Below are 25,943 nucleotides of genomic sequence, written 5' to 3'. Positions count from 1 at the left end.
GGGATGTGAGGCCTGGTCTGTGTTGAGCAGCGACAGATGCAGCCATGAAGGCTAGGGGTGGGGAGCGCAGAGCCTGCGGGTCTGGGGCCCCCACAGGAGACAGTGTGGGCAGCTCCTCTGAGCTTGGCCCCAGCCGCCCACCCGCCAATCCCTGGAATACCCTCCATTGGGGGCTCTGGGTGGGAGAGGGAAGAGAGGGCTCCCATCATCACAAGAAATGGGGGCTTCCTTGTCTGCCAGAGCCCACATCCTGCACTGCGGAGCCCTAGGTGGGAAGGGGCTCTAACCTACCCAAGGTTGCTTGATGAGCTAGCAGCCAGAAGCCTGAGTGCTGAGCAGCTCTCCTGGGGATGTCACATGCACCTAAAGTCCTAGTCAGAAAGGGACAGCAGCACTTGGGGTACAAGAGGGCAGTGATCCTTGCTATTCAAGTGGCCCCCTTAACCTCTGTCTCCCTAATCCTGATAGCTGTGAAGAAAAAGACTTCAGCTAGATTGATCCTAGGTCTTCAAAAGCCAAGGCGGACCAGGAAAAGATGGAGAATGTTCTGCTTGAATTCAGGGGTCTTCCCTTGGAGTATCTGTGCAGCTCACAATGACTCCCTAATTATGGTATTTATCTATAGATGGGGAGGCCTGCAGCCATGTTAGCCACTCCCGAAACATACACACAAGCACACACACACACACACACACACACACACACACACACACACTGCTGATTGGATCAGAATGAGCATTAATTAAAGCTGAGCCAATCAGATTTGGAGTCATACCCTTCCTATACAGCTGATTGGACGAGGATGAAATCTAATTCAAATTGAGCCAATGAGAGTACCTGACCACTGAATTTAAAGTTGTCACTACCCCTTCACCCTCCCCCATTCCTGTCCCCTTCCCTAATTTCTCTCCCTAGCATTATCTTCTATCAACTCACCCTATTGTCTGTCTCCTGCACTGGAATGTAAGCCCCAGGAAGGCCAGGATTTCTGTCTGTTTTATTTCTTGCTGGGTCCCTAATGTTTCCAACAGTGCCTGACACATAGTAGGTGCTCAGCAGAAATTGGCTGACTGAGTGAATTCTCTCTTCCAGGAGATGCAGTCATAACTCACATTTACTGAACACCTACTTCGTTCATATTTTCTAAGTACTTCAAATATGTGTTGACTTGTTATTTCCCTTTTACAAATGACTAGTCTAAGATGACATGGAGAGGCAAGACTCAAAGCTGTCTTGCAGGGGCTGGCTGGATCTAGGTGTATTATTTTATTAGTGATATTGGTTTTATGGTTTGCAAACACATTTATAAACTGGCCCCTGAGTTCTCCCCACTCCCCTGGGGAGGTACTAGCTCTTTAATTTTAGAGATGAGAGAGCTGAGGCCCAGAAAGTTTAATTAACTTGCTCGAGGTCACAAAGCAAAAAAGTAGCAGAGCTGAAGGCAGGACCTCGGACTTCACACCTTCCCCTGGAGCACCACCTCTTTTCAGACACCAAGGCATCTTTCCTGTGTCTAGAAAGTGTTATTCCTGTCCTCAGAAATGTACTCTTTCCCTGGGAAAAGCAGCTAGAGGAAGGGACGGATTTATAGGCCCAAGCAGAGGCTGAATGGACTGAGGAAGGAGAATTAACGCAAGCTCGTCCCCCCTCACCCCCCACCCAGGTACTGTGAAAGCCTCATAAAGGAATGACAGCAAAGCAGAAGGCAGACGTTGGAAGGCGAATCCAGAGCACATGGAAGGTGGGGGGGGGGGTTGTACAAACACTCCAGTTCCTGCTGGATCAGAAGTATTTCTGCCATCATGGCTGCCTTCTTCAGATTACCTTCTGCTCTATTTCCCAATTAAAGTATGGCTCATAGAGCGGAGAACAATACTGTACTTCCAGCCTGTAGTCTGACCAGCACAAAAGGAAGGCGGAAGCTTTCTTGACTCTAAAATCTTGCTGGTTTATAAAAGGATCACTGACTCTTCAGTTAACTCATACCTGAAACTCCACCACTAGGGATTCATTCCTTTGGTATTATACCTTGCTGCTTTTAACATATAGATATTCCTGAGTACCTAGTGGGGGGAGATGTTCTTGGATACTGACAACTCCTGTGAGTGCACTTTGGGAACTTTCCATGAGACACATCTGATGGGAAAAAACTAAGGGTACTGGTTGGAAGGGTGGAAAGGGGGAGATGAGAATGAACAGAGTGGCCAGGGTCGGTGCAAACTATTAACTTCAGACTTTGGCTGATGAGGTCATTCACCATCACTGAGTTTCGTGATCTTCATGCTGTGTCCCACAGAAGAGCTTCTACCAGTGAGCGTTTCTGGTGGTCAGAGCCCCTGCCCCTCCACCCCACCATCAGTGGGAAACCCAGAGAAGGGAGGGCACTTGCTCAAGTCATTTAGGGAGTCCATGAACAGTGGCTATGTCCAGGGCCACACCCAGGTCTGCAGACACTCAGGTTCAGTGCTCAGTACCCCCAGCCCCCTGCCCCCGGCAGTTCTGGAAGCCCTGCTTGCGGGAAGGGCACAGTAAGGGGTCACCTGAGGATGGTTCACGGGCTTCATTCCCAGGTTACAGACACTGATGAGGGATTCTGCCTACCTCTCCTGCCTTCTGGCACGTATGTGCAGGGGATATCCCCCACCTAGTCTCTGGAAGCTCTGGATCTGGGAGCTCTCAGATCCCAAAGGGCTGCTTCCCTTCTGGAAAGCCTGGCCGGGCGGGCCAGAGGACAGTGTGGTGGCCAAGCAGGGCACGCTGCACTACTGACATTCCACCAGCAGAGGGCGGTGGCGGCACTGCTCTCAGCCACATCCAGAACTCTGAATCTAGAGTGTGGGAGGAAATTTCACAGACCTGCTCTTCCTGAGGCTGGGGTTCCTGACTCACATTCCAGCCTTGACTTGAATGTTCCCAGTCAACTGTAGCTCACTATTGCGCTCAATTCACTAGAAAATTCTTCTTTATACTGAGATGAAAATCTACTTCCTTGTGTGTCTTGCCATAAGGGCCTAGCTCTGTTTCTGGAGCCACACAGACAAAGTCAACCACTTTTTTATTTGCCAGCTCTTGGGAGTTGGAGTCTCTGTCCTAGTTGGCCATCCACAGTGCTGTGTGACTTTGGACAAGACAACTTATCCTTCTCTGGGTCTTTATTCCTTACCTATAAGACAAGGGTATGGACCCTGATGAATCCCAAGGCTCCTTCCAGTTCTGACATTCCCAATGGCGTACCTTTCATGGTGGCTGCTGAAGGGCAAGAGAGGGGACACTGCACCCCCCACCTCTCCTTGGGTTTTCAGCACTCACAACGGCTCCCAGGTACTCCTTCACTACCCTCCAAGCCACAGCCTGTTCTTAGTCCCTTTCCTTTGGATTTGGGCTCTCCTAGCTGTTCCTCTCCTCCACCTCTACCTGAGCTCATTGTCAACTGGGTGATCCCGACACCTTCCCCTAGATGCACTGACCCAAGCCACAGGTCCCTGAGCTCACATTCCACCTGTGGTCCCAGTATGCCTGGCCATGCGGTGCAGAGCAGGGAGGACAGGTTCATGAGTGGCAGGTCCCTGCCTCAGAACCCGGTGTGATGCCTTGATCAATCTTATTCCCTTTCTACCCCTCCCCAGGCCACTCTGTCCCAGACCAGTGTTCCTTCTGATTCTAGTGCTGCCTTTTCTTCTCACTTCCAAACCTGAGCCACTGAGCCATTTGTGGCTTCTCTTGAGAGTCAGATGGTTATACATACTCAAAGAAGACAACTTGAAGACATTCAAAAAGTATACACAACACACACACACACACACACACACACACACACACACAACTCCAAATTACCAAATCATGTTGTTATCCCTGGGGATAATCCTATTATTTTTTTTTAAAGATTTTACTTATTTATTTGACAGACAGAGATCACAAGTAGACAGAGAGGCAGGCAGAGAGAGAGAGAGAGGAGGAAGCAGGCTCCCCACTAAGCAGAGAGCCTGATGTGGGGCTCAATCCCAGGACCCTGGGATCATGACCTGAGCTGAAGGCAGAGGCTTTTACCACTGAGCCACCCAGGCGCCCCTAATCCTATTATTTTTGGTGTAAGTCTTCCCCAAGCCGCACTCAGTGAATAAGTAGAGGAGGGTCCTTTCATCGCCCCCTATTTGCTATCCCTGTGGACGCCCCCATCGCATTTTTTTTCCTGCGCTTCTGAAAGAGTAAGGCATACTCAGAATTCTGTGAGTGAGCCTCACCGCCCCCCCTGCCCTGCCCCATTCCCCCCTCAGAACACTACTTGCTTTGGTTCCTTGCAATCTCCACCTCCTGGCAGGTGCACCCTGTGTAGTCCCCTCCCAAGTTTTACAGGGCCTGCTCTGTGACGCTGATGGGATATGGTGAGAGCTATAAAAGCTTGTGGTCTCTGCCTGGGGCCCTTCCGCTCTTGGATCACCACTCACGGGAAGCCAGCTGCCCAGGTGGCAAGGAATTAGAGCCTCCAGCCAAGAGCTCTGTGAGAGAGCTTGGAAGGCTGTGTGGCTCCCCAGTCAAGCCTTCAGATGACTGCAGCCCAGCTGGCAAATTATCTGCAACCTCGTGAGAGATCCTGAGTCAGGTCTCCCCAGTAGAGTTTTGGGGTAATTTCTTATGCAACAGTAGAAAACAAATACCAAAAATTAATGCTTCTAAATATTTTTACTTCACCTTCTTGGTTCCTATCCAGCTCCCTGTAATGGTCAGTTATCTGTAATAAACACAAACTTTTTATTGGATAAAGTGTCAGGGATTTCTTTATTGAGCCCTCCAAACACCCTGGAATGATCTCTCCAGAGGGTTCACATTTGTTTCTGGCCCGGGGGCATCAAATTATAGCTAGCTCAGAGACAGCTTTGCTCGCTGCTCTCAGGGAATGGGGGGCCACCCAGTGATACACCAAAAGTAGGGGCAACCACAGGACTGCGTTTCTTGTTAGTGCTCCTGACTCTGGTCCCCACCAGCCTTTATGCAAAGTGCTACAATTTCTTTCAGAGAATACATCCCCCCTCCCACCAACTGGGTGAGACAAATTTACCCACCCCCACTTTGCCCTGACCAGAGGGAGGCACGGTCGCCCATTTGCAGATAAGCAAATAGGTCAGCAAATGAGCTGTGGTCCAAATGTGGGCATCTTGTCAAGGTCAAATCCTGTCTCAGGTTTTCTAAGGCTTGTGTTATTATGTGTATTTCTTTACTTAGCTCAATTAAGAGGCAACTTTGACCTTGAATGGCTCCCACTTCACATAGGTAAAAACTCACACTCCTTAGTATGATCTCCAGGTTCTGGGTCATCTAGCCCTTGCTTACCTGTCCATCTCTCCTGCACCTCTGCTCTCCTGCTTACCTATGATGTCCACCCCCTACATCGGCCTTCTTTGCTGCGTTGGGCTTTAGCACATGCTGTTCCCTCTTGTGAAGACACTCTTCCTTGTGGTCTTTACATAACTGGATCCTTCCCATCCAAGTTTTCAGAGAGGTCTTTCTTGAGCACCTCATCTAATGTATCCCTCTCAAGTCTGTCACATCACTGAGCTGGGCTTTTTTACAGCCCTTATTGCCTGAAATAATCTTGACCAGTTTGTTCTCGTTTATTGTTGGTCTCCTTGACTGGCCTACACAGCCCCTGAGAAGAGGAATCTTGTCTGTATACCTGTCTGCATCGTTTGCATGATCCAGAACCTTCTCTGGTCTCCAGTCGCTCCCTTTGCGGCCCTCTCTCCCTGCCCAGCCCCCCACGCTTGTGCCTGCCAATTGCCAAGGCTGGGTACCCAGTGGGGCAGATGACTGAGGCCCTATCGTTGACCGAGGCGTGGCATATGCCAGGGACTGTTGACCTCTTGGCCCACATCATCCCTATTTCTCATGATTCTATCACTTTCCAGCTGTGTGACTTTGGGTAAATTACCTAACTGTTCTGTGACTCAGTTTCCTCATCTGTAGCACAGGATGGCCCCTGTTTCATAGGGTTGCGGGAGCATCCCATTAAGACATGGGACAGTCCCTGGCCCATCGTACAGGCTTAACAGGTATAAGAAATTATTCTTATAACATCCCTGTTAGGTAGGATTTATTACCTCTAGTTTATAAACAAGAAAACCAAGGCTTTAGGGTCTAATAGCTTAGCTAGGAAGTAGCTGAGTCAGGATTCTAAACCCCAAAGCCCATGACTTCACGGACCCATATTCCAGCTCTTTTTACAGAGATGGAACTCACTGGTCTGAATTCTCTCCCCTTTCCCAGCAACTGTGTGCTAACACATATAGGACTAGCTTTTTCTGTGTTCCTCCAGCATGAGGTGGTGGCCACATTACCACAGTCTCCAGTGTGCTCTCCCTTCTCACAGGTGGGGCGAACTGAGGCCGAGAAGGGACATGTGGGTGAGCAGAGAAGCCCAGGGCCAACCCAGTTTCATGATGTCAAGGTCACTGGCTACTGCTCCCAGACACTCATTCAGGCTGGGATTGGGGTGGGGAGATGGCGGCAAGTGGCTGGGCTGGGATCTGCCAGAAACCTTGGTCTTGTCCCCAGGGCCTCACCCATCATGGCTCTCAGCCAGGGCCTTAAATTCAAAGCTCGTAGTCCAGCAGACATGAGGCTTTGGCCAAGACTTGTCACCATCCCTCAAAATGTTTCCTGGTCCCCAAAGATCCTGGTCCAGTGTCCTCGCAGAACCCTGGGTGTTGGGAATAGAAGGATGAGTGGACATTGTCCCCGGCCCTGAGGAGCCCAGCGAGTGTAGCAGGAACAGGTGTGAACACAGAGCGAGGTCACACGTGTGTGAACAGCCTCTGTTGGCCCACCAGAGGAAGAAGCATGGTGGCTTTTGAGGGGGCTTCCCCTAGATGGTGCCCTGAAGCTGTGTGGGAAGGAGGGAGAAGGGCACGGGGGTAGGAAAGACCAAGACCAGCTCAGGAGTGGGATGGGGGTTGGACATGGAGGGTGGGGAGACTCTGTGGAGCCAGGACAGGTGTCGGCTTTACCGGGAAAGGGAGGAGAGGTCTGGGAGATTTCAGAGGGGAGACAGCCCCCAAGTAAGGGAGAGTTGGGAGGGGCAAGGCTGGGGAGAGGAACATTCAGTGCCCACTTTCCAAAGGCCTCCCTCTGGCAGGTGCAGACTAGCCCTTCCCCTGGGACTGCAGGTCCTCTCACTGCCCCGAGGAGGAGTGAGAATCGTAAGTGGCCCAAGGACACACAGCTAGTTTCTGGCAGTGACAAGATTTGAACTCAAGTCTATCTGACTGGACACCTGTGCGTGTATACATATATATGTATATGTATGTGTATATTTATATATATAAATTACATATAGAAAAGATAAATTTATACATACATTTTATTTATTTATTTATTTATTTACTTACTTATACTCAAGGAGGGGACTGCAATATTATAAATAAAAATGACAATGCAGAAGCCCCCTTTCTACCAGCCTGGGCCAGCACAAGGCTCCCTGGGTCCCTTCCTTACCGTTCCCCAGCCCCCAGCCCCCCCACCTTGCTGCCCACTCCAGCTGTCCAGGAAGAGGTCATTCAGAGAAAGAGGGAAGTCCTTTCTCAGCCCACTTCCCTTTCTTTGTCTGGGGCTCTGCTAAGAGCGGTAAGCTAGGCAGGAGTAGGAGACAGAAAGGAAGGAAAAAAGGAAATCCCCACCAGCTGTCAGGAAAGAGAGTGTCTCTTGGGAATGCTGTCTGCACTCCCCCGGTCCTCAGAAGTTCAGAATGCTGGGGGGCATGGGCGGGTGGGAGAGGCGGTCATCCTTCGCCTGCTTTCGCCTGAGTGCCAACTCACCCACTTCATGTCCTGACATCTGAGCTCCCCTCTTCTTCTTCTTCTTCTTTTTTTTTTAAGATTTATTTATTTATTTTAGAGAGAGAGAGAGAAAAAGAGAACAGGGGGAGGGGCAGAGGTAAGAGGGAAGAGAGAGAATCTCAAGCAGACTCCCCACTGAGTGTGGAGCCCAGTGAAGGGCTTGGTCCCATGATCCTGAGATCATGACCCGAGCCAAAACCAAGAGTCAGACACAACCAAAGGAGCCACCCGAGTGGCCTTCCCCTCTACTTCTGAGGCTTGTGTGACACCTTGGGCAGGGCACTAAGTGGTCTGGGGCCTCATTGTCAGTAATTGTACATCAGAGCATCACGTGATGGCATAGGACATGCCAAGTCCTGGTCTGGCTACACAGAATGTCTCTGAGGAATTCTCTGTCTGAAGTCCCTTCCCTGCCTCAAACAAATAGGGCCCCAGCATTGGCAAGTGCAGTGCGCTGTTGACAGTACAAGGTGGGGGGTATTCTCTGCAAAACTAGTTAAACTTTAAGGTCTGTTTACAAAGTTTCATAATAAAATGTTGATGGAAGGAAGTTATCTTTCTCGACTCCATGTATTTACTGGGTAAACAAGTGAGGTAGGGCCATCAAAGTTAGAAATAAGACAGCACTATTGCTTACCACTTCCTTAGAGGTGGTATCCAATGCAATCAGAAAAGAAAAGGTACCAGAAAATTGTAAGTAAAGAGGTGAAACTAGAACCACTTGCAAATGATAAGATAGTATCCCCAGAACACCTAACAGAAAACACTGAAAAAGTACTAGCAACAATTAGTGAATTCAGTAACATAAAAAATTAACATAGAATGACCAATGGCTTTCCAATATATAGTTGCCAGTTCACATATATAATGGAAAGAGGGCCCTGTATATGATACCCCAGCAAAGCAGCAAATACAGATAACAAGAAACACATAAGATCTATATGGAGGAAATTTTTAACTTCCTACAAAAGGACATAAAGGACCAGAATAAGTAAAACTGTAATCACAGACTCAACTTCATAGGCCTGTCCACTCTCTTTAATTTATTCTATGCATTCAACATAATCCCAATAAAAACAAGAGGGTCTCGTTTCACATCTATATAAGCAGATTCTAAAATTAAATATTAAAATAAGAAGAGGCAGCTAATGTTTGAGAAAAATGATGAGTCATATGACCACCTTATAGATATTATAACACATTATAAAGCCTTAGTGACATGGCATTGTTGTACTGGTACCTGAATAGAGAGATCAGTAGAAAAGATCCATAAATAAACCCAAATACATACAGAAATGCTGAATGTAGCAAAGACTGCCTCTCCAATCAGATGATTTGAAAGACAGAGGACTCACTAAGTGGTATTAAGACAACCAGATAGCCATATTAAAAAAAAAAAAAGATGAATCTATACATCATACTTTATACCAAGATAAATTTAAATGTATCCAAGATTTGAATATAAAGATGAAATTATAAAAGTACAGGAAGGCATAGTGAGAAAACTACTGTATAGATCTCAGAGAAATAAAGGTTTTTCTAACCATGATCCAAGATCTAGAGGGACAGACTGGTAAATTAGACTTCTTGAGATTTAAAAGAAGAAATCTGCATTGAAAAAAACACCGTTTGAAAAGTATAGTTGCAACTTATATCCCAAATAAAGGGCTAATTTCCCTAATACATAAAGAACTTTTTCAACCAGTAAAACAATCAATTATCCTGGAGAAAAACAGATGAAGGAAATGGATAGACAATTCACACAGAACGGAAATGCAGATAGACTTTAATCACATAAAGATATCGCAGCTTCATTTTTAATAGAAATGCTACTTGAAACCACTCCGAGAAAGTTTCCCACACACCATCTTAGCAAAAAATTTAAAAGCACAGCAAGATTCCATCTTTAAGGGGTCAAGAAAACAGGCACATTTATACTTTGCTGGTGAGAATGTACATTGTTACAACTTCAGTGGAAGGCGATTGTGTCAATATCTATGGCAATTTCAAAAGCACATCACCTTTCGCCCTAATTTGTGAATTTTAACTAAGGAATACTTATACCCAAAAAATACAGAAATCTTAGCTATACAAATCATCGAATTTCTACATATGTGTACTACCATGCGACTATTACCACAATCAAGAACTAGAACATTTCCATCAGTCTAAAAGTTTTTTCGTGCCAACCCAAAATGCAATCGCTATTCTCACTTCCATCATCATAAATCATTTTGCTTGTTCTTGAGCTTCCAATAAGCAGAATCATACAATATGTACCATTTTGTGTCTGGCTTCTTTGGCTCAATGTGTTTTATTTATTATTATTATTTTTAAAGATTTTATTTATTTTTTTGTCATAGAAAGAGAGAGCACAAGCAGGGGGACCAGCAGGTAGAAGGAGAAGCAGGCTCCCCACTGAGCAGGAAGCTCAATGTGGGGCCCGATCCCAGGACCCTGGGATCATGACCTGAGCCCAAGGCGGACACTTAACAGACTGAGCCCACCCCCCTCCCCCGCCCCCAGGCACTCCTGGCTCAATGTGTTTTAAAGATTCACATGTTGCTGTGGGTATCAGTAGTTACTCCTTTTTACTGCTACATACTATTCCATTTTATGTATCTACCACAGTTTGTTTATCCTGCTGATGGACATTTGGGTTGTTTCTAGTTTGGGGTTATTATGAATAAAGCTCCTAAGAACATTCCTTGACAAGTCTTTTCTTGTGGACATAAGTAGTCATTTTTCTTGGGAATAAAGCTGTGAGTGGGATGGCTTGGGTAGACGTTTGTTCCACTGTATTAGAGACTTGGAACAGTTTTCTAAAGTGGCTGGAACATCTTACATCCCCACCAGCAAAGCAGGACGGTTCCAGCCCCCTCTCCCCCGCATCCTCATCAACACTTGAGGTTGTCAGTCTTTTAAATTTTGCCCGTTCTAGTGAGTGTATGGGAAGAACACCTGTTTTAATCTGCATTTTCCTGGTGAATCATGACCCAAAGAAGTACAAATAGGTCTAAACGCGTAAAGAGATTTTCAGCCTCAGTCTTAATAAAAATGCTAATCGAAACTACCCCCAAAGTAGCACGTCTCCATAGTCTGGTTGGCTTTTTGGATATTTACTTTTATAAGATGCTCATCTAAGGTTTGCCTCTTCATCTGCGGCTGACATGAATACTGTCATATGCTGCGGACACCAGTCCTCTGTCAGGAATATACACGAACATATTGCCCTCATGTCTGTGGTCAGCCTTTTTGCTTTCTTAATGGTTTCTTTTGATGAGCAAGTTTTTGATTTTGATAAAGTCCAGTTGGTCAGTGGTTTTTATGATTATTGTTTTCCGTGCCCTGTTAAACAACCTCTGCCTACTACGTCAGGAAGAAATTCTCGTGCGTGTCTGTGCATGCGTGTGTATGCGTGTATGTGTGTGTGCATGCGTGTGCCTTTCCTGGGAGAAATCGCAAATCTCTTGAACCATCAATTCAATTTCTGGGCATTTATTCGGGAAAGACACCAGTTGCCTTCTGGTAAAAACACCAAAAACTGGAAGCTAGGGGGCGCCTGGGTGGCTCAGTCGGTTACGTGTCTGACCCTTGATCTTGGGTCAGGTCATGATCTCAGGGTCGTGGAATCGAGCCCCAGGGTATCATTGGGGTATCTGCGCTCAGCAGGGAATCTGTTTGACATTCTCTCCCCCCTCAGACCCTCCCCTCCCTGCTCCTGTGCGTACACACACACACTCAAATAAATACATAAATCTTAAAAAAAAAAAAAAGACAACCAGAAGCTAGGTGTGAGAGGCATATCCTTCACTCTATGTCCCTTGATTGTTTTTGAAGTTTAAACTATGTGAAGGTTTTACTACCTGGAAATAAACATTTACATATAGAGAGATGTTATGCTAAATGGGTAAGACGTTCTGTCTGCAAATACAGGTGAGTAAGGGTAGTCCAGAGGGGGAAAGAACCAGAGTCAAAGCGTGAATGATCTCTAGCTCACTCCTAGGCTGCTAAGTCCCAAGTGCCTGGGGACAAGGAGAGTGTGTCATACACCTTTGCCCAGGGCCTCACCCTGGCCTCCCGGTTGCATTCCAAGCAGCAGGCACTTTCCAGTCTCAGGTGTAAGCCCTCTCAGGATGGCCTACAGCACTGAGCCTCCAGGACTTCTCTGACAGCACTGTTTTGGGGTACTTTACCTATCCCATGTCATTTAAATCTCCTTCAGATCCCAAGGGGCAGTTTTAGGAATGATGTCTGTCGCACAAAGGAGGAGCGTGAAGCTCAGAGAGGTCAAGGAACTTGTCAGAAGTCACACAGCCATGAAGTAACCTAATTGGACCCAGGGCTGCCTATCTTCCCCTCTCCAGAACTCTGTCTAAGACCAGGGTGGAAAAAGGGAGGGTGGAAAGAGTTAAGCACCCAACAGTAAGCAACCATGCTCTTCCCTGGCTCTTTCTCAGGCAGCCCCCTCCCCCTCCCACCCAGGTTGCTGCCTGGCCTCGGGCCCCATGCGCACCCCCACCCACCCCCCGCTGGCGGACTGCAGGAAGGAGGTACAGATGGCAGGCGAGGATGAGGCCCCCAGCCAGGCTCACCCAGCTGTCGCTTTGGAGAGCACCACGCATCTCCTCCTCCTCCTGCTTTGAACAATTGGGAGCTGGCCAGCCTGGCCCCAGCTGTTCCCTCTCTCTGGTCCAGGGCTCCTGCAGACCCACACTTCTGAGGCCTTTGTCTCTGGGGGGCCCTGTAGGGGGAGGGAAGACGCATGACTCCCAGAATGTCAGAGCTGGACAAGATCTTAGAAGACAACGGGTCTAACATCTCATTTTACAGATGGGGAAACTGAGGCCCAGAAAGGCAAAAGGACTTGTCCAAGCCCACAGAGAACCAGGCAGAGAAGTCAGGTTTCCTCACTGTCAGCAAAGTTGAGGATTTAAGAAGTACTCAGATGGGTTCCACTGGTCCTCCGGACCAAGCTTCCAGCAGAGCAGTTCTCCTCATCCTGATTGTGTATAATGATCGTCCACCTGTGACTTTGGGAGTCTTTATCTGGGTTTACAGACCCTTTAGGTCTGTGAGCTTGGATAGGAGAGAAATTTCACTAGCTTCTGACTGAAATTTAATATTTCTTTTGTTTATAAATGTAGGCCACAATTCCTAGTAAGATTAGCCGAACCTGTGACGTTTTCATCAATAATCACAGATATTTTCAGATCACATTATTCTATTACTGCTGTCCAGAAATAATGTTTACACTCAGCACTACTTGGAAATTATTAGGTCCTCCGCTTTAATCACATTATTTAATGTGTTAATATAAAAGCACAGAGAATACTATATCACAGTTCTGGTATACATTTTCATAACTATATTTCAACATAATTGGTTCTTTTTTATCCTATTTATCTTGTTTTACGTAATTAAAATTGTTATTCTCTGAAGGGGTTCATGGGCTTACCCAGATTGCACCCCCTTACAGTTAAGAACCTGTTTTATTTGGGGTGCCTGGGTGGCTCCTTCAGTTGAGTGTCTGTCTCTTGGTTTCAGCTCAGGTCATGATCTCACGAGTCATGAGATCGAGTCCCACCTCGGGCTCTGAGCTCAGAGAGGAGTCTGCTTCTCTCCCTCTCCTCTGCCCCTCCTCCCACTCTCTCTCTCACACGTAAATAAATCTTTAAAAAAAGAACCTGTTTTATTTGGACAAAATGTTCCAGTGTTAAAAACCAAAGTTTGACAACTTTTGTGTCATATCTGTTACCTCAGAAGACAAAGATAGTGGCTGAATTCACTGGAGACAGAGGTAAGTTGGAGGGTAGGGGGCTGGCACCAAGCGTGGGGAGCCCATGGGCACGCCCCACACCACGTGCCCTTTCAGGCCTTATGTGACACCTCATTGAATCCTTGCAATGGCCTTGGGGTTGAGACTTAGCATTTCTTCCATTTTGCCACTGAGGAAACTGAGGCACAGAATATGAGGTATTAGCCCAAAGCCCATGGCTAGTGAATGGCAGAGCTGGGCTTGGAATCCAGGACATGATCCCAGAGCCTTCCTCCCTCATCACTGGGACTCTGCCTCCCTGTCCGGGTAGATGGAAGCTTCTCACAGAAAGTCCCTAAAGTGTTGCTGCTGCCTGGGTGCTTCTCTTGGTGGGGGGAGGGGCATAGGGAAATGAGATTCTGAAGGATTTGTGGCTCCAGCTGATCCTCTGACACGTGGGGCACCTGTGGAGGCCAAGAAAATTAAGGCCATCCCACCTCAAGTTTAGCTGATGTGGGAAACAGAGGGAGAAGAAAATCATTAAAACTCCTCACCTATTGACAGGCCCTTGAAACAGACAGAGTGGCTCTCCCCTGGGGACTTAACTGCCCTCACCTTGAGATTTTGCTAAGGACAATCCTAGCCTGACCGACCCCCTACCCCGACAAGAACGACCAGAATCCTGTAAGTCTACTTTAATAATTCCTTTAGGAAACTTTATCTCTAAACCTCCAAGATAGTGTCGAGAATCATTCCCAAGGATATGACCCACTGATACACATCTAAAGGGTCTCACAAGAAGATTTTTATTATTGGTAATGAATAACCTTTTCCTCAGACAACAGTTAGCCCCTCAAGGTCCTGGAGACCTCGCTACCAAAATTCCTTAGAGACTTACATCATCCATAACCCCCTTTGTCCTCACCCACCGCTGAGTCCACCCCTACTCTGCTTTTAAAAACTCTGACTATAATCTGGCTCGGGGTCCAAGTGCCTACTCCGCTGTGTTGGGTATACTTGGGCCCAAGCTTAAGCTTGTCAAATAAACCCTCATGTGATTGCATCGGTGCTTGGCTCCTTGGTGGTCTCTTGGACGCGAAAACTCGGGCATAACAGCACCAACTAGCTGTGCAGCCTTGACCAAGTCCCTAGCCCTCTCTGGGCCTCATCTATAAAATGCAGAGTTCTAAGCACAGTCGTCCCTACCTGCCCCCTCCGGTGTTCACCTGACAGATGACCCACTTGGAAACTTAGGCATGGGTTGCTTAGCAACTTAAATCAAGGTCTTGGCTGAGGGGAATAGAAAGGGGGGGAAGGACAGGCTAACACCATGTGATGACGATGCCAAAAAGCCACCTCTTGGATTTTTTTTTTTAAGATTTTATTTATTTGAGAGAGAATGAGCTGGAGGAGGGGCTGAGGGAGAGGGAGAAGTAGACTCCCCACTGAGCAGGGAGCCCAATGCGGGGCTCAATCCAGGACCCTGAGATCATGACCTAAGCTGAAGGCAGATGCTTAACCAACTAAGCCACCCAGGTGTCCCTATCTTGTGTTTTAAGAGGCTGAATGAATGCTATGACCTATCCCTGCACATTAAGGTGACCTGGCCCTTTAAGAGCATTGGGATGGAGACAGGGGCAGGGACTTTAGGAAGGCCGCAAACGGAAAACTTCCCAGGACTAAATCGGCCTTGGGGGCTTGGAGTTTCTCAGGCTCGGCAAATACACAATCATTGTTCTGGAAGTTGCCATGGGAAGGGCCCGTTAGGAAGGATCTTGCCCAAGGCCTCAGGACCTCATTGGCCCTCAGGGAGATGCCCTGTTTCCAGCCAGGCCACCTTAGTTCCACTCCCAACCCTGTCCCTCCTGTACCCTGTATCACTTTTGCTCCCTGAAGTGTCGGGAGCCCATGGAGGGACTCCAGATGCTGCAGTCTCATGGCCCCAGACCTCAGAGAACAGGCAAGTTTCTCTCCAGGGTGTGGGGATGGCTGCCCTGGATGAACTGATCTCAGAGGCTGAAATTCTCCTACTAGCCAAACTTCCCTTTGGGTCTCAAGGTTTGGTCTCCTTAAATCTCACCCTCACCTTAACCAAGGGCAAATTCCCTTGGTGAAGGGAAGCAACTGTCCCCACCTCCTTGGTAGGTCTGATATTGGACAAGGGGCCTGGCAAGGACCCCTGGGAAAGAGTGCCGAGGGCGTCTGGGGGCACCCTGCAGCCTCAGTAAGTCGCTTCTCTTCGGGGCCAGGATTTCTCATGGGTACAGCTTGTGCCGAGAACATGTGATCACTGGAGGCTGGTCCGACTCTGGCATCCTTTCAAAGTGAGGCTGGAACTGGGGCGCTGGGGCGGTGGGCAGGGGTGGGGGAGGCAAGGGTTATGGGGATTCTGAGGCCTCAGGCAGGCTCAGAGCACAGAATCTCAAACTCTCACCTGCCCAGCGGTCTTGAGCTCGGATCCGAGCCGGCTGGACTCCAGAGAACCCCTGTCCCAATCCCGATGCCCATCCCCATTCTCAGTGCCTCTTCTCCCCGTGATGTGAAGTGGAAGATAGCTGTTCTGATAGAACTCTAAGTTAGCTAGAAGGGGATTAGAGCCGTTTACTCAGTTTACTGAGCCCCGGCTGTATCTTTCCACGCCTTATCTCATTTAACCCTCACAGACAGGTGGATTCTCGGTAAGCAGCAGGCTACAAAGTTCACGACTGATCAGTCACCAAGTGTGCCCAGAATCCTCCCCAAGTTCGCCCTCCCGCAGGCATTCCCATCCGTCCCATCAGCGGGCCCCTGCATTACCAGCCCCAGACCCTTTGGGGCACAAATGATGGGGCTGTGAGTGCCTTCCTATCTACAGCGCTCAGAGACTGTAGCCAGCCAGCCAGACAAGCCTCCTCCTTGTTAGATGCAGGCTGGGGAGCCCACAGGCTATTTACTGGGCCCAGACGGACCATGGAAGAGGAGGGAGGTTGCAAAATCCCTCGTCCCCACCAAGCTCTTACTTCCTGGACATACACCGTGTGCTCAGCTATGTGCTGAGTCCTGTTTAACCATCACGGCCCCAGGAGCCATGAGGATGATTATGATTTCGCAAATGGAGAAAGCAAGGCACAGAGAGGGTGCACACCCAGGGGTCACAGCCAAGGGATGGAGCCATGATTTCTAAAGACGCGGGAGGCTCCAGGCCTGAGAAGGAAAGCAGAGAGCAGATCCAGCAATCTGGCCCACTGGTCTGGCCTGCTGGCTAGTGCCTGGGTGGGGGTGGTGGCAGGGGGAGGTTGGGCCCAAGGCCCAAGTTCACAGCCTCACAGGCTGTGCTAGGAATGGAGCTGGGGAGACATCTACACAGAAGCCCTGACCCAAGGCAGAGGGATGGATTCTTTGACCTCTCAGGATATCTACCAGTTCAGCTGCCTCCCCGGCCGCCTGTACCTCAAATCCAGAGGATTCCATCCCATAACCATGAACTAAAATAAGGGAGCGACACTTCCATGTCTGCTGAAGAGCGCGCCTTCACTTTTCTCAAAAATAAGCACCCATTCTTCCAAAAAAGGGAAAAAACACAAAGCAAGGCTGTCAATCTCGGCCCTCAGACAAATGGAACGAAGTTGTGACTTCTCCCTCAGAGCACAGTTCTCCCCCCTTTTCCCAAAGTCACTTACTGTACATTCCGGCTGTCACAGGCTTTGAGATGCAAATTGCACCAAGCGGAAGGCAGCTTGAAGAACAAAGAACGATTGAGGAAAGATCTGAAAAATGGATGTGGAAAAGACTCCGAATTCCCCCCAGAGAGGGGGGAGACCTGCCTGCAGAGGGGAGCAGGGATGGAGATTTGGGGCTTTTCCATGGAGCCAGCAGGCTTGAGGAGCTCAGGGCTGAGGCAGGGAGCGATGGAGAGGGAGTGTTCCAGAAATCTGGAATGGAAGTAAAGGCTTCGGCGGAGCAGAAAGTCTGGTCTTATTACAGTCTTCGGCGCTGAGCTGGGCACTCATTTCTGGTCCTTCTTTTATTATCAGGCCTCGAATGTACAGTGAGTCATGGAGCTAACTGGCCTGCCAACTTCTGGGGTCCATTCCAGAATAAGAGCAGCTGGGCAGGCAATAATGTTTTGAGGGCTCTAGGGGGAGGGTACAGCCTCCCCTCCACCCAGCTTGAGGCTGGGAAGCCCCCCACAGGGCACTGCACTGTTCCTGGGGCCTGCAGGAGAGGGGATCCCAGGACCAGCAAAGAGAAAACTGTAGCTGGGGAGATGGGGCATGGGAACCTCGGGAGCTGGCATCGGGTCAGCCCAATGCCCACCCCCCCCCTGCTGAGCACCTACTGTGTGCAGGTGCAAGTCAGACATGTTCCCCACCCTCAGGGCTCTCAGGCCAATTAAAGCAACTCCCTGAACTGCAAACTCCTGAGGTTTTGGTCTTGTTTGCACTTGGTCTTGTTTATTGTTGTATTCCTGGTCTTGGAACTGGGACTGCGACATAGTAGGTGCTCGATAAACATCTGCTGAATGGTTGGGTGGGTGGATGGATGGATGGTTGGATGGATGGATACACTAACCACTTAGGACACAATGAAACCTTTAAGGAGTAGCCTAATAACGACAGTCACAGACTACCTCTGGATGGGTACTGGGATAGGGGAAGCTTTGGGGAGCTGGCCTTGTCTGAGGTGAGCCTTGAGGGATGAGAAGGAGCCATTCTTGTATTCTGTGCAGTGCCTAGCAGCATGCTGGTAAGGACATATTTGAACAAAACGGTGTGAGAGGGGGAAGAAACCACGAGAGCTAAACTGAACCAGAGAGAGCGTGTGGCCCAACCCCATCATTTTGCAGAAGGGAAAACTAAGGCACGGGAAGGTTTACCTTAGGTGACTCACCTAAGGTCACACAGCAACTTAGTGGCAAGGCAGAGATTCAAGCAAGGTCTGTTGGCGTCTAGAGTCTGATCTCTTAGACCTGTCCTGTGATGCTCTCCTGCTCCAGGGCTCTGCTGTCTTCACCGAGATGCCTTGTGGAGTTTTGCTCCCATTCCACTCTACCACCCACCCTTGCAGGGCTGGGGAGAACAGGGAGCACCTGCCCAACTCCGGTTAGGTCTCTCAACCTTGAACACTGAAGACAAGCCAAAAAGCAAGAGAGGCTGCCCTAATTGGGTTGGGGGAGGAGAATGCAGCATCTCAGACCCAAGTCCAAGGGGAAAATGTTTTGCCACCAGGTCACGGAGACTCAGTGGGCAATGGGAGGGGGAGAGGGAGGCCATAGGGCTTGCACAAGGGGGTAGAAGTGCCTGGGGCTGGGTCCTTAGTCCATGCCCGCTGACTGAAGGAAGGACGCCATCTTGTCTGGTTTCCTGCTCCAAAACACCTCTCCCATCTCTTCCTGCTGACTGAAATTGCTGCTTCAGGCCTTCAGAGCGGAAGCTTCCCACAGTCTTTAGGAAATACCCACTCTCCTGGCTTTCAGCAGGGATGGATGAATGGTGTTAGCATATCAGAGGAGATCATAAAGTACTGTGGAATTTACATCCAAGGAAGTCCTTGGAGACATTCAAACAACCGTAGTGACAATTAGTGACAATACAGGGCGTATCTCCAGACATGCCTCTGCCTAATGCTCCGTGGGCAGGCCCGCTGCTGGGAGAGCCCTGGGTTTAAATTCTGCCACGTGTATGCTGTGCAATCTTGAAGGAGTCCCTTGACTCCTCCGAGCCTCTGTTCCTTCATCTGTAAAATGCGGAGAACAACTCTACATCTTCATCATGGGACTGGAGGTGAGATTCAAAAGCAGCACAAACATTAGACTTCAAAATCTGTCCCACTGATTCTAGCGCGCAGCCAGGACTGAGAACCGCTGGGTCGCAGGGACAAGCCAGCCTCCTGATGTCCGGGCCAGGTCTCATCCCTCTTCTTCCAGGTGCCAGTGGGGCTACTGGGTAGCTGCCTAAAGCTTTGGCGGGCAAGACCCTGCTTCCAGACTCTGGCCTTCCCGCAGCCCGGATCTGGAGGCGGCAGGCAGCCCCGGTGGAGTGCGTGCGGCAGGAAAGGGGCGGTGCACCTGGGGAGGCCCAAGTGGTTAATCAGGCCTCTGGGCACCGTGCCTGGTCTCTGGAATATTCATAAGGCTCCTCCAGCTGTGCCAGGCAATCAGGGTGATGATTGCTCCCCCATCTGCAGCTTAACATTCCACTCCAGAGAGGAGAGAGCTGGCGGCTGAATGTTAACTAGGGGAACAACAGGCTCGGGCCTTCCCGGCAGCAGCCGGAGCAAGAGCCCCAGGGAAGGTAAATGCAAGTCTTGAGACCGGCCGGCCGCCAGCCAGAGCAGATCCGCTCACTGGCGGCAGGGGTGGTAGAAAGAGCCGTGGCTTCGGAAAGCAGGAAGCTGGCCTCAGGTCCGGCTCCCGCACTGACCTGGGGGAGGTCTGTCTCCCCAGCCTCAGTTTCCCCAACTGTGAAATGTAGATGGCTCCCGCTGCCACCCAAGAGGACTGACTCTCAGCTTTTGGTTGGATTCGAGCACTGTGCAAAGAAAGCATCAGCACGGCCATTGTTGGGAGTCGCTGCAGACGGGCCTTCTGGCCCGGAGAAAAGTTTTCTATCACAGATATTGAAATCTTAGGCAAAGCCGGCTTTGAAGGAACCTGAGCAAAGAGGCAGCTGGAGCCCCCTTCAGAAGGCTCGGTCTCGGGGCAGGGATCTGGGGGTCTTGGGTAGTGCTATTCTCATTTGGCCTGAACCTCTCAGAGAAGCAGGAAGGGAAACGGGAAGGACACCTGATAGCAGATGGAAAACATTCGGAAAAGAACAATAACACGGCAGACGGTTCCGGTTGCTTGGGGAAAACAGCCTAGAGTCATTTAGTGTAGGGACAAAGTGTGTCCCCAGGAGTCCACAGTTCATAACCAGTGCTCAAAGCAGGGATTAGGATCTGCTAAGAAAGGCCCAAAATCTTTTTGGTGTTTGTACTGAGAAACATGGGAAGTTGTTTGTAGAAAGATTTCTATCAAACTGAGGGAAAAGAACCTGGCACTAAAATAAGAGAACCTTCTTCCTAGAAAACTGGCCAACGTGGAACAGCTCATCTCTACCGCTGACCGATAATGGGAGGGTTCTGAATTTGGTGTTACTGTTCTGGTTAGTAAGCCCTGTCCCTAGACCAGCCAGGCTGTGCCTGCAGACTCAATGCGGCCACCGTGGGCAGGACACTGACAGCCGTGGTCGGTGCAGCAGGGGACAGCAGGCATTTGCTCTGATTCCTAAGGAGCCCCTCTCTGGGTGTGGAACCTTGCTCCACATGGCCTCAGACACTAAGTGAACTCCCTACAACAAGGAGTTGTCTCACCCACCCACCCACTGCCAGCCTTCGCCCTCACCATCTTGTTAGTCTTTTCTCCTAAGCATGTGTAACTCTTCGAGAAAACATTTGCAACAAACGTAATGGAGGGCTGAACTGAGCCCCTCCCTACAGCCTCTCAAACCTCAGGGACTCCATCTTTACATCAACAAATTGGTTTTATTGTTTTTTTCTGAAAAATGAAAACTCTAGGGTTCACCTATAAAAAACTGAGAAGCTATAGCTACAGAAAAAGAAGAAAATGAAAGAACCTGCTTGATCCTAATAATACTCAGAGATAACCATTATTATCCTTAGGTGTATATCGACAAGTTTTTTTCCAGATAGGTAGATGGATAGATAGAAATTCCCTTTTTTTATTTTTTAAAGATTTACTTATTTGAGAGAGAGAGAGAGAGAGAAAGAGAGTGAGCACATACAAACAGGGGAGGGGCAGAGGAAAACAATCTTAAGCCGACTCCCAGCTGAGCTTGGAGCCCAGCACAGGGCTTGACCTCATGACTCCAGAGCTCATGACCTGAGCCGAAACCAAGAGTCTGACATGTAACCCACTGAGCCACCCAGGCACCCCAGATAGAAATTTCCTGATGGGATTAATTATGTTTTTCTTTTTGTTCCACTTAACAGTATGTCATAAAATTTTCTCTCATGAAATACTCCCCAGTATCAGTGGTTCTCAAAGTATGTTTGGGGATCCCTGGGGATTCCTAAGACTTTCAAGGATTCTGTTGGGTTGAAACAATTTTTCTAATAATACAAGGATATTATTTGCTTTTTCACTGCCATTCTTACAGGAGCATAGAGTGGAGTTTCCAGAGGCTACGTGCCTGGTATTAAAAGAGGCCGAATGCAAAAGTAAACATGCAAATCTTCCAATATACGCATATATAACATGCAAATCTTCTATTAAGCTAGACTAACTTAAAGAGACTTGCAAAAGGGTAAAGCAATGCCTTTCTTCTCATTAATTCTTTTGTGTTTTGGAAAATAGTTATTTTTCATAAAATGTTTCTTGGGAGAACATGAAATGGGTTCATTAATTTTTTTTAAGATATTATTTATTTATTTATTTATTTGAGAGACACAGAGAGCAGTGGGAGGGCCACAGGGAGAGGGAGAGAATCTCAAACAGGTTCCGTGCTAAGTGCAAAGTCCAAAGTGGGGCCAGATCCCGCAATCCCAAGATCATGACCTGAGCCAAGAGGCTCAACTGACTGAGCCACCCAGGTACCCCTAATGTTATTTTAAATGAATTAACAAATAGATATTTTTGAAATTCCTTCTTTTTTATTTTGAATATGCCAAATATTGATAGAGAACTTATCCAAGTAAAAGCCCTTTGGCATCCTCAATACTTTTGATTCTGAGCTGAGCACTTGGGAACAACCATTGTACATCACCAATTTTGATGACTGCTTAGTATCCCTTTATTTGGATGTTCCCTAATGCTTTCCTCATTTCCTTATTGATAGACCTGCAGGTTGCTTCCAATTTTCATTATTATAAAAGGGCTGCACAAACCATCATGCACTTATGTAAAGTGAAAACCTACTGGATTCAGAGAAACTGACAGTAACCAATTGGTAGAATGAGCCATTACTACCTGTTCCTTAGCAATCAAATCCAACACAATGTGTCACAATATATGAACAAATAAAGTTGAAAGGCTCTGTGTGCCTTGGCTTTATATGTATGTGTTTGGATACAGTGTTTATCTCTATGCAGAGTCTCACACTCTGTAAAAAATACCTTTTTCCCTGCTGTCCCTAAAGTGTTTACAAAATCCGATCACATTCTAGACTAGTGCTACTGATAATATAAAACTCTCTGGTACCATTATAGAAAACGAAGAGAAGAGTTTAGAAATTTTTAAGCAACTTGAGAGAGAAATTTGATCTCTGTAGAAAATAAATTGGGAAAAAATGGAGTACTGAAAAATGGTACAATCATTATGGGTATCCTTGAGAACGTTTCTGTTGGATAGATTCCTAGAAGTGGAATTGCTAGGCCCGTAGACATGTACATTTACATGTTAATAGCTATTTCCAAGTTACCTATAAGTTTGATGTAAATACATCAAATAAAGTACATCAATGTAAATCAAATGTACATCAAATACATCAAATTTAAATACCTCAAATACGCTAAGAACGTATTTGGACACCTGTTCTCTCACACACTCAGCAATACCAAAGATAATTAGTCTTTTAAATCTTTTCCTATTTTAGTAGGCTAAAAGACTTATTTTCATCTTCTGTGAGCTGTTTATTCATATCCTTTACCTGGTTTGTTTTGTTTTGTTTTGTTTTAATTTATTTGACAGAGAGAGAGAAGGCAGAGACAAGCAGGCAGAGAGGCAGGCAGAGAGAGAGAGGGGGAAGCTGGCTCCCGGCCGAGCAGAGAGCCCGATGCGGGGCTCAATCCAGGACCCCAAGATCATGACCTAAGCCGAAGGCAGAGACTTAACTCACTGAGCCACCCAGGCACCCCTCCTTTACCTGTGTTTTACAGGGTTCTTTTGCTCATAGATTTTTCTGGAATACTTAGCTATTTGAACATGGATCTTTTGTCTGTATCAGTTATGGGGTTTGCTTTTAAGTTGCCTTACATGTATAGTAGTACACACGTTGTATAGTAGTAGTATAGTAATAGTATAGTAGTATAGTAACTTTACTTTTTAAAAAAAATTTGTTGTAATCTATTACTCATTTCCTTTATGGTTCTGGGATTCTTGTCTTGTTTACAAAAACTTTCCTCATTGCATGATTTAAAAAATCCTCTCTTTTCCTATAATATACATGCAACTTTTCTTTTTCTTTTCTTCTCTCCTTTTTTCTTCTTTCTCTTTTCTTTTAATGGTTAGACCTTTAACACATCTGGAATTAATTGTTACAGCATGAGGTACTGCCTATTGACCTTGGAAAGCCACACAGTGGAGTGTGTGCTCGCATTGGTCTTGAACCCCTGTAAGGACCAAGCCACACTTGGCTGGGGACCTGACGTGGGCTGGAGCTTAGTTAGGGTAGACAGGTGTCTGAGCCCATCTGGTTTGAGAGGGGAGACAAGGTATATTTCAGAATCCTTCTAAATGTGTTAGAGCTGCTGTGGGCATCTGTAGGCAAAGTCCATGAGCAGAGCTAATAGATGTTTCCAGAAAAATACCCAAGCATCTTTAACATCCCATGTGGTTCACAAGGAGCTTCCATGTCTATCGTCCTACTCCATGCCAACATGGTGCATGTAGACGGAGGACGATTCAGCATCCTTGTTTTACCATTACAGGAGGATCAGGTGCAGAGAGGTTAAGTGACTCGCCTGAGATCACAGTGGCTGGCAAGTGGCAGAGCCAGCTGGAACCCTGCCACCGAGGCCATGGCTCCTCAGACCTCTCTGTCCATCGGGTTCTGTCCTCACACCTCTCAGTGTCACTGCGGCTGTGCCCCCTTTGGTGGGAGGGAGGCTATGGCCTGAGGCTTTCCCAAATCTGTGTTCCCCCACTGTGGGCAGGAGAGACTGGAAAAATCCATCCTCCACCACCAGCTGACGGTAGATTTTGAGAACGAAGGCTTCCTTCCGCTTGTACCTCCTCCTCCCAGAGTGGTTTGGTTTGGCGGAGGGTGGGAGTGGAGATGAGTCAGGCCGGGAAGGGAGAGCTCAGCCATAAACAAGAGAGACTGACAGCGAGCACTTTCCCTGAGGCGCGTGACCTCCCACGGGCCTCCAGGGACTGCCTGAACACAGAGCTTCAAAATTTCATGATCTAGGCTTTGCAGATTTAATTTGCTATATTCACAAAGGCAGCCACAGAAGAGGGAAAACCTTTATCTAGGAAGTGGGGATGAGAGGGAAGGTGAATTATTTCTAGCCTCTCAGTGGAGGGAGCTCACAATGTTTTTTAATGAGGGGGTCATTTTTGCAGATGCCCCATGTGCCTACGGCTGGGTCTTCAACCCTTCCAGCTCCACACCAAAAAGGACAACCCAGGACACAAAATTGTGGAGCAGGACCTGGTCTTGGAGATCCCTTGGAGATCAGATGTTCCAACCCCTAGTGTTAACAGGAACCCCATGTATCCGAAGGGAAGTGACTTGTTCAAGTGCAATCTTTGGGGAAGTTTTGGGAACAGATCTCAGGTCTCCTGGATCCTGGCCTGCTCTTCTTCTGGCAAATCTCGGGAAAACCCGGGGGAGGGCACAGCCACCGGACACATGATGAGACGGTAAAAGGGAGGGGGGCACAGAGAGAAATGGAGGCAAGAGTGACCAAAGAGGGCTTCTCCCTGCTCTGGACAGCAGCCAGGGCTAGGGAGCTGCGGGTCCTACCTGCTCCAGAGGGATGACCAGGAAGGAGCCACCTCCCGCGCTCTCGGTGACAATAGCCAGGAAGCGGGCGTTGACAGCACAGAAGTGGTTATCGTGCACATTTTTGGTGATGGGGATACCATCGAAGCAGTGCTCCCGGTTGGCCACCTTCCCGTAGACATTCCGGAACTTGGAGCTGCGGTATTGTGGACGCCAGGACATCTGTGAGGGACCAGGAGAGACAAGCGTCAGGCAGGTCACTGCTTCCAGAAGGGCCTGGGCTGGGCACCGGGTGGGGGGTGGGGAGAAAGTGGAGAGAGGGGAAGAAGCTTCCAGGAATGTGGGGCCCTCTGTGTGCCCGGCCCTTTGCTGGAGAACTTCCTCTCTTATTAAAGTCCTACAAGAGCAAAAACTGGCATGCGGGCACTCGTACAGGAATTTCCTGCCTTTGGTGCACACTCCCATCCCACCTTCCAGAAATGATGTAAGGTCCTTTCACTTCCTAGGGACATGGCATGTGACAGAGCAGACCATCCCCCCAACAACACGTATGGGCTGCCTCCTGCCTCTCAAAGGTTGTACTCAATTCAGTATGGGAGGTACAGACAGAGGAGGCTGGTGGCCCCAAAGACAAAGAACACTGCTGTTGGTGAGGATGGGGGGAGACGTCCTCCTTTATGGTGAGGATGGGGGGAGATGTCCCCCTTTATG

At 48.3% G+C, this 25,943-nt stretch overlaps 1 protein-coding gene across 2 annotated transcripts in view; it reads right to left on the bottom strand.

The window, feature by feature from the left end:
• The window catches only part of CORO2B (coronin 2B), a 127,964-nt gene that overhangs the window by 36,185 nt on the left and 65,836 nt on the right, over positions 1-25,943 (bottom strand). For both annotated transcript variants that reach the window (XM_047738057.1, XM_047738056.1), the window contains exon 2: positions 25,254-25,454. In XM_047738057.1, coding sequence (XP_047594013.1) covers positions 25,254-25,454 — 201 coding nt within the window. The remainder of the gene's footprint in view (positions 1-25,253; positions 25,455-25,943) is intronic.

The sequence above is a fragment of the Lutra lutra genome, chromosome 7 (assembly GCF_902655055.1).
Source record: "Lutra lutra chromosome 7, mLutLut1.2, whole genome shotgun sequence".
Taxonomy (NCBI): domain Eukaryota; kingdom Metazoa; phylum Chordata; class Mammalia; order Carnivora; family Mustelidae; genus Lutra; species Lutra lutra.
The sequence above is the reverse complement of the archived record's forward strand: the minus strand, read 5'-3'. Positions and strand labels throughout refer to the sequence as shown.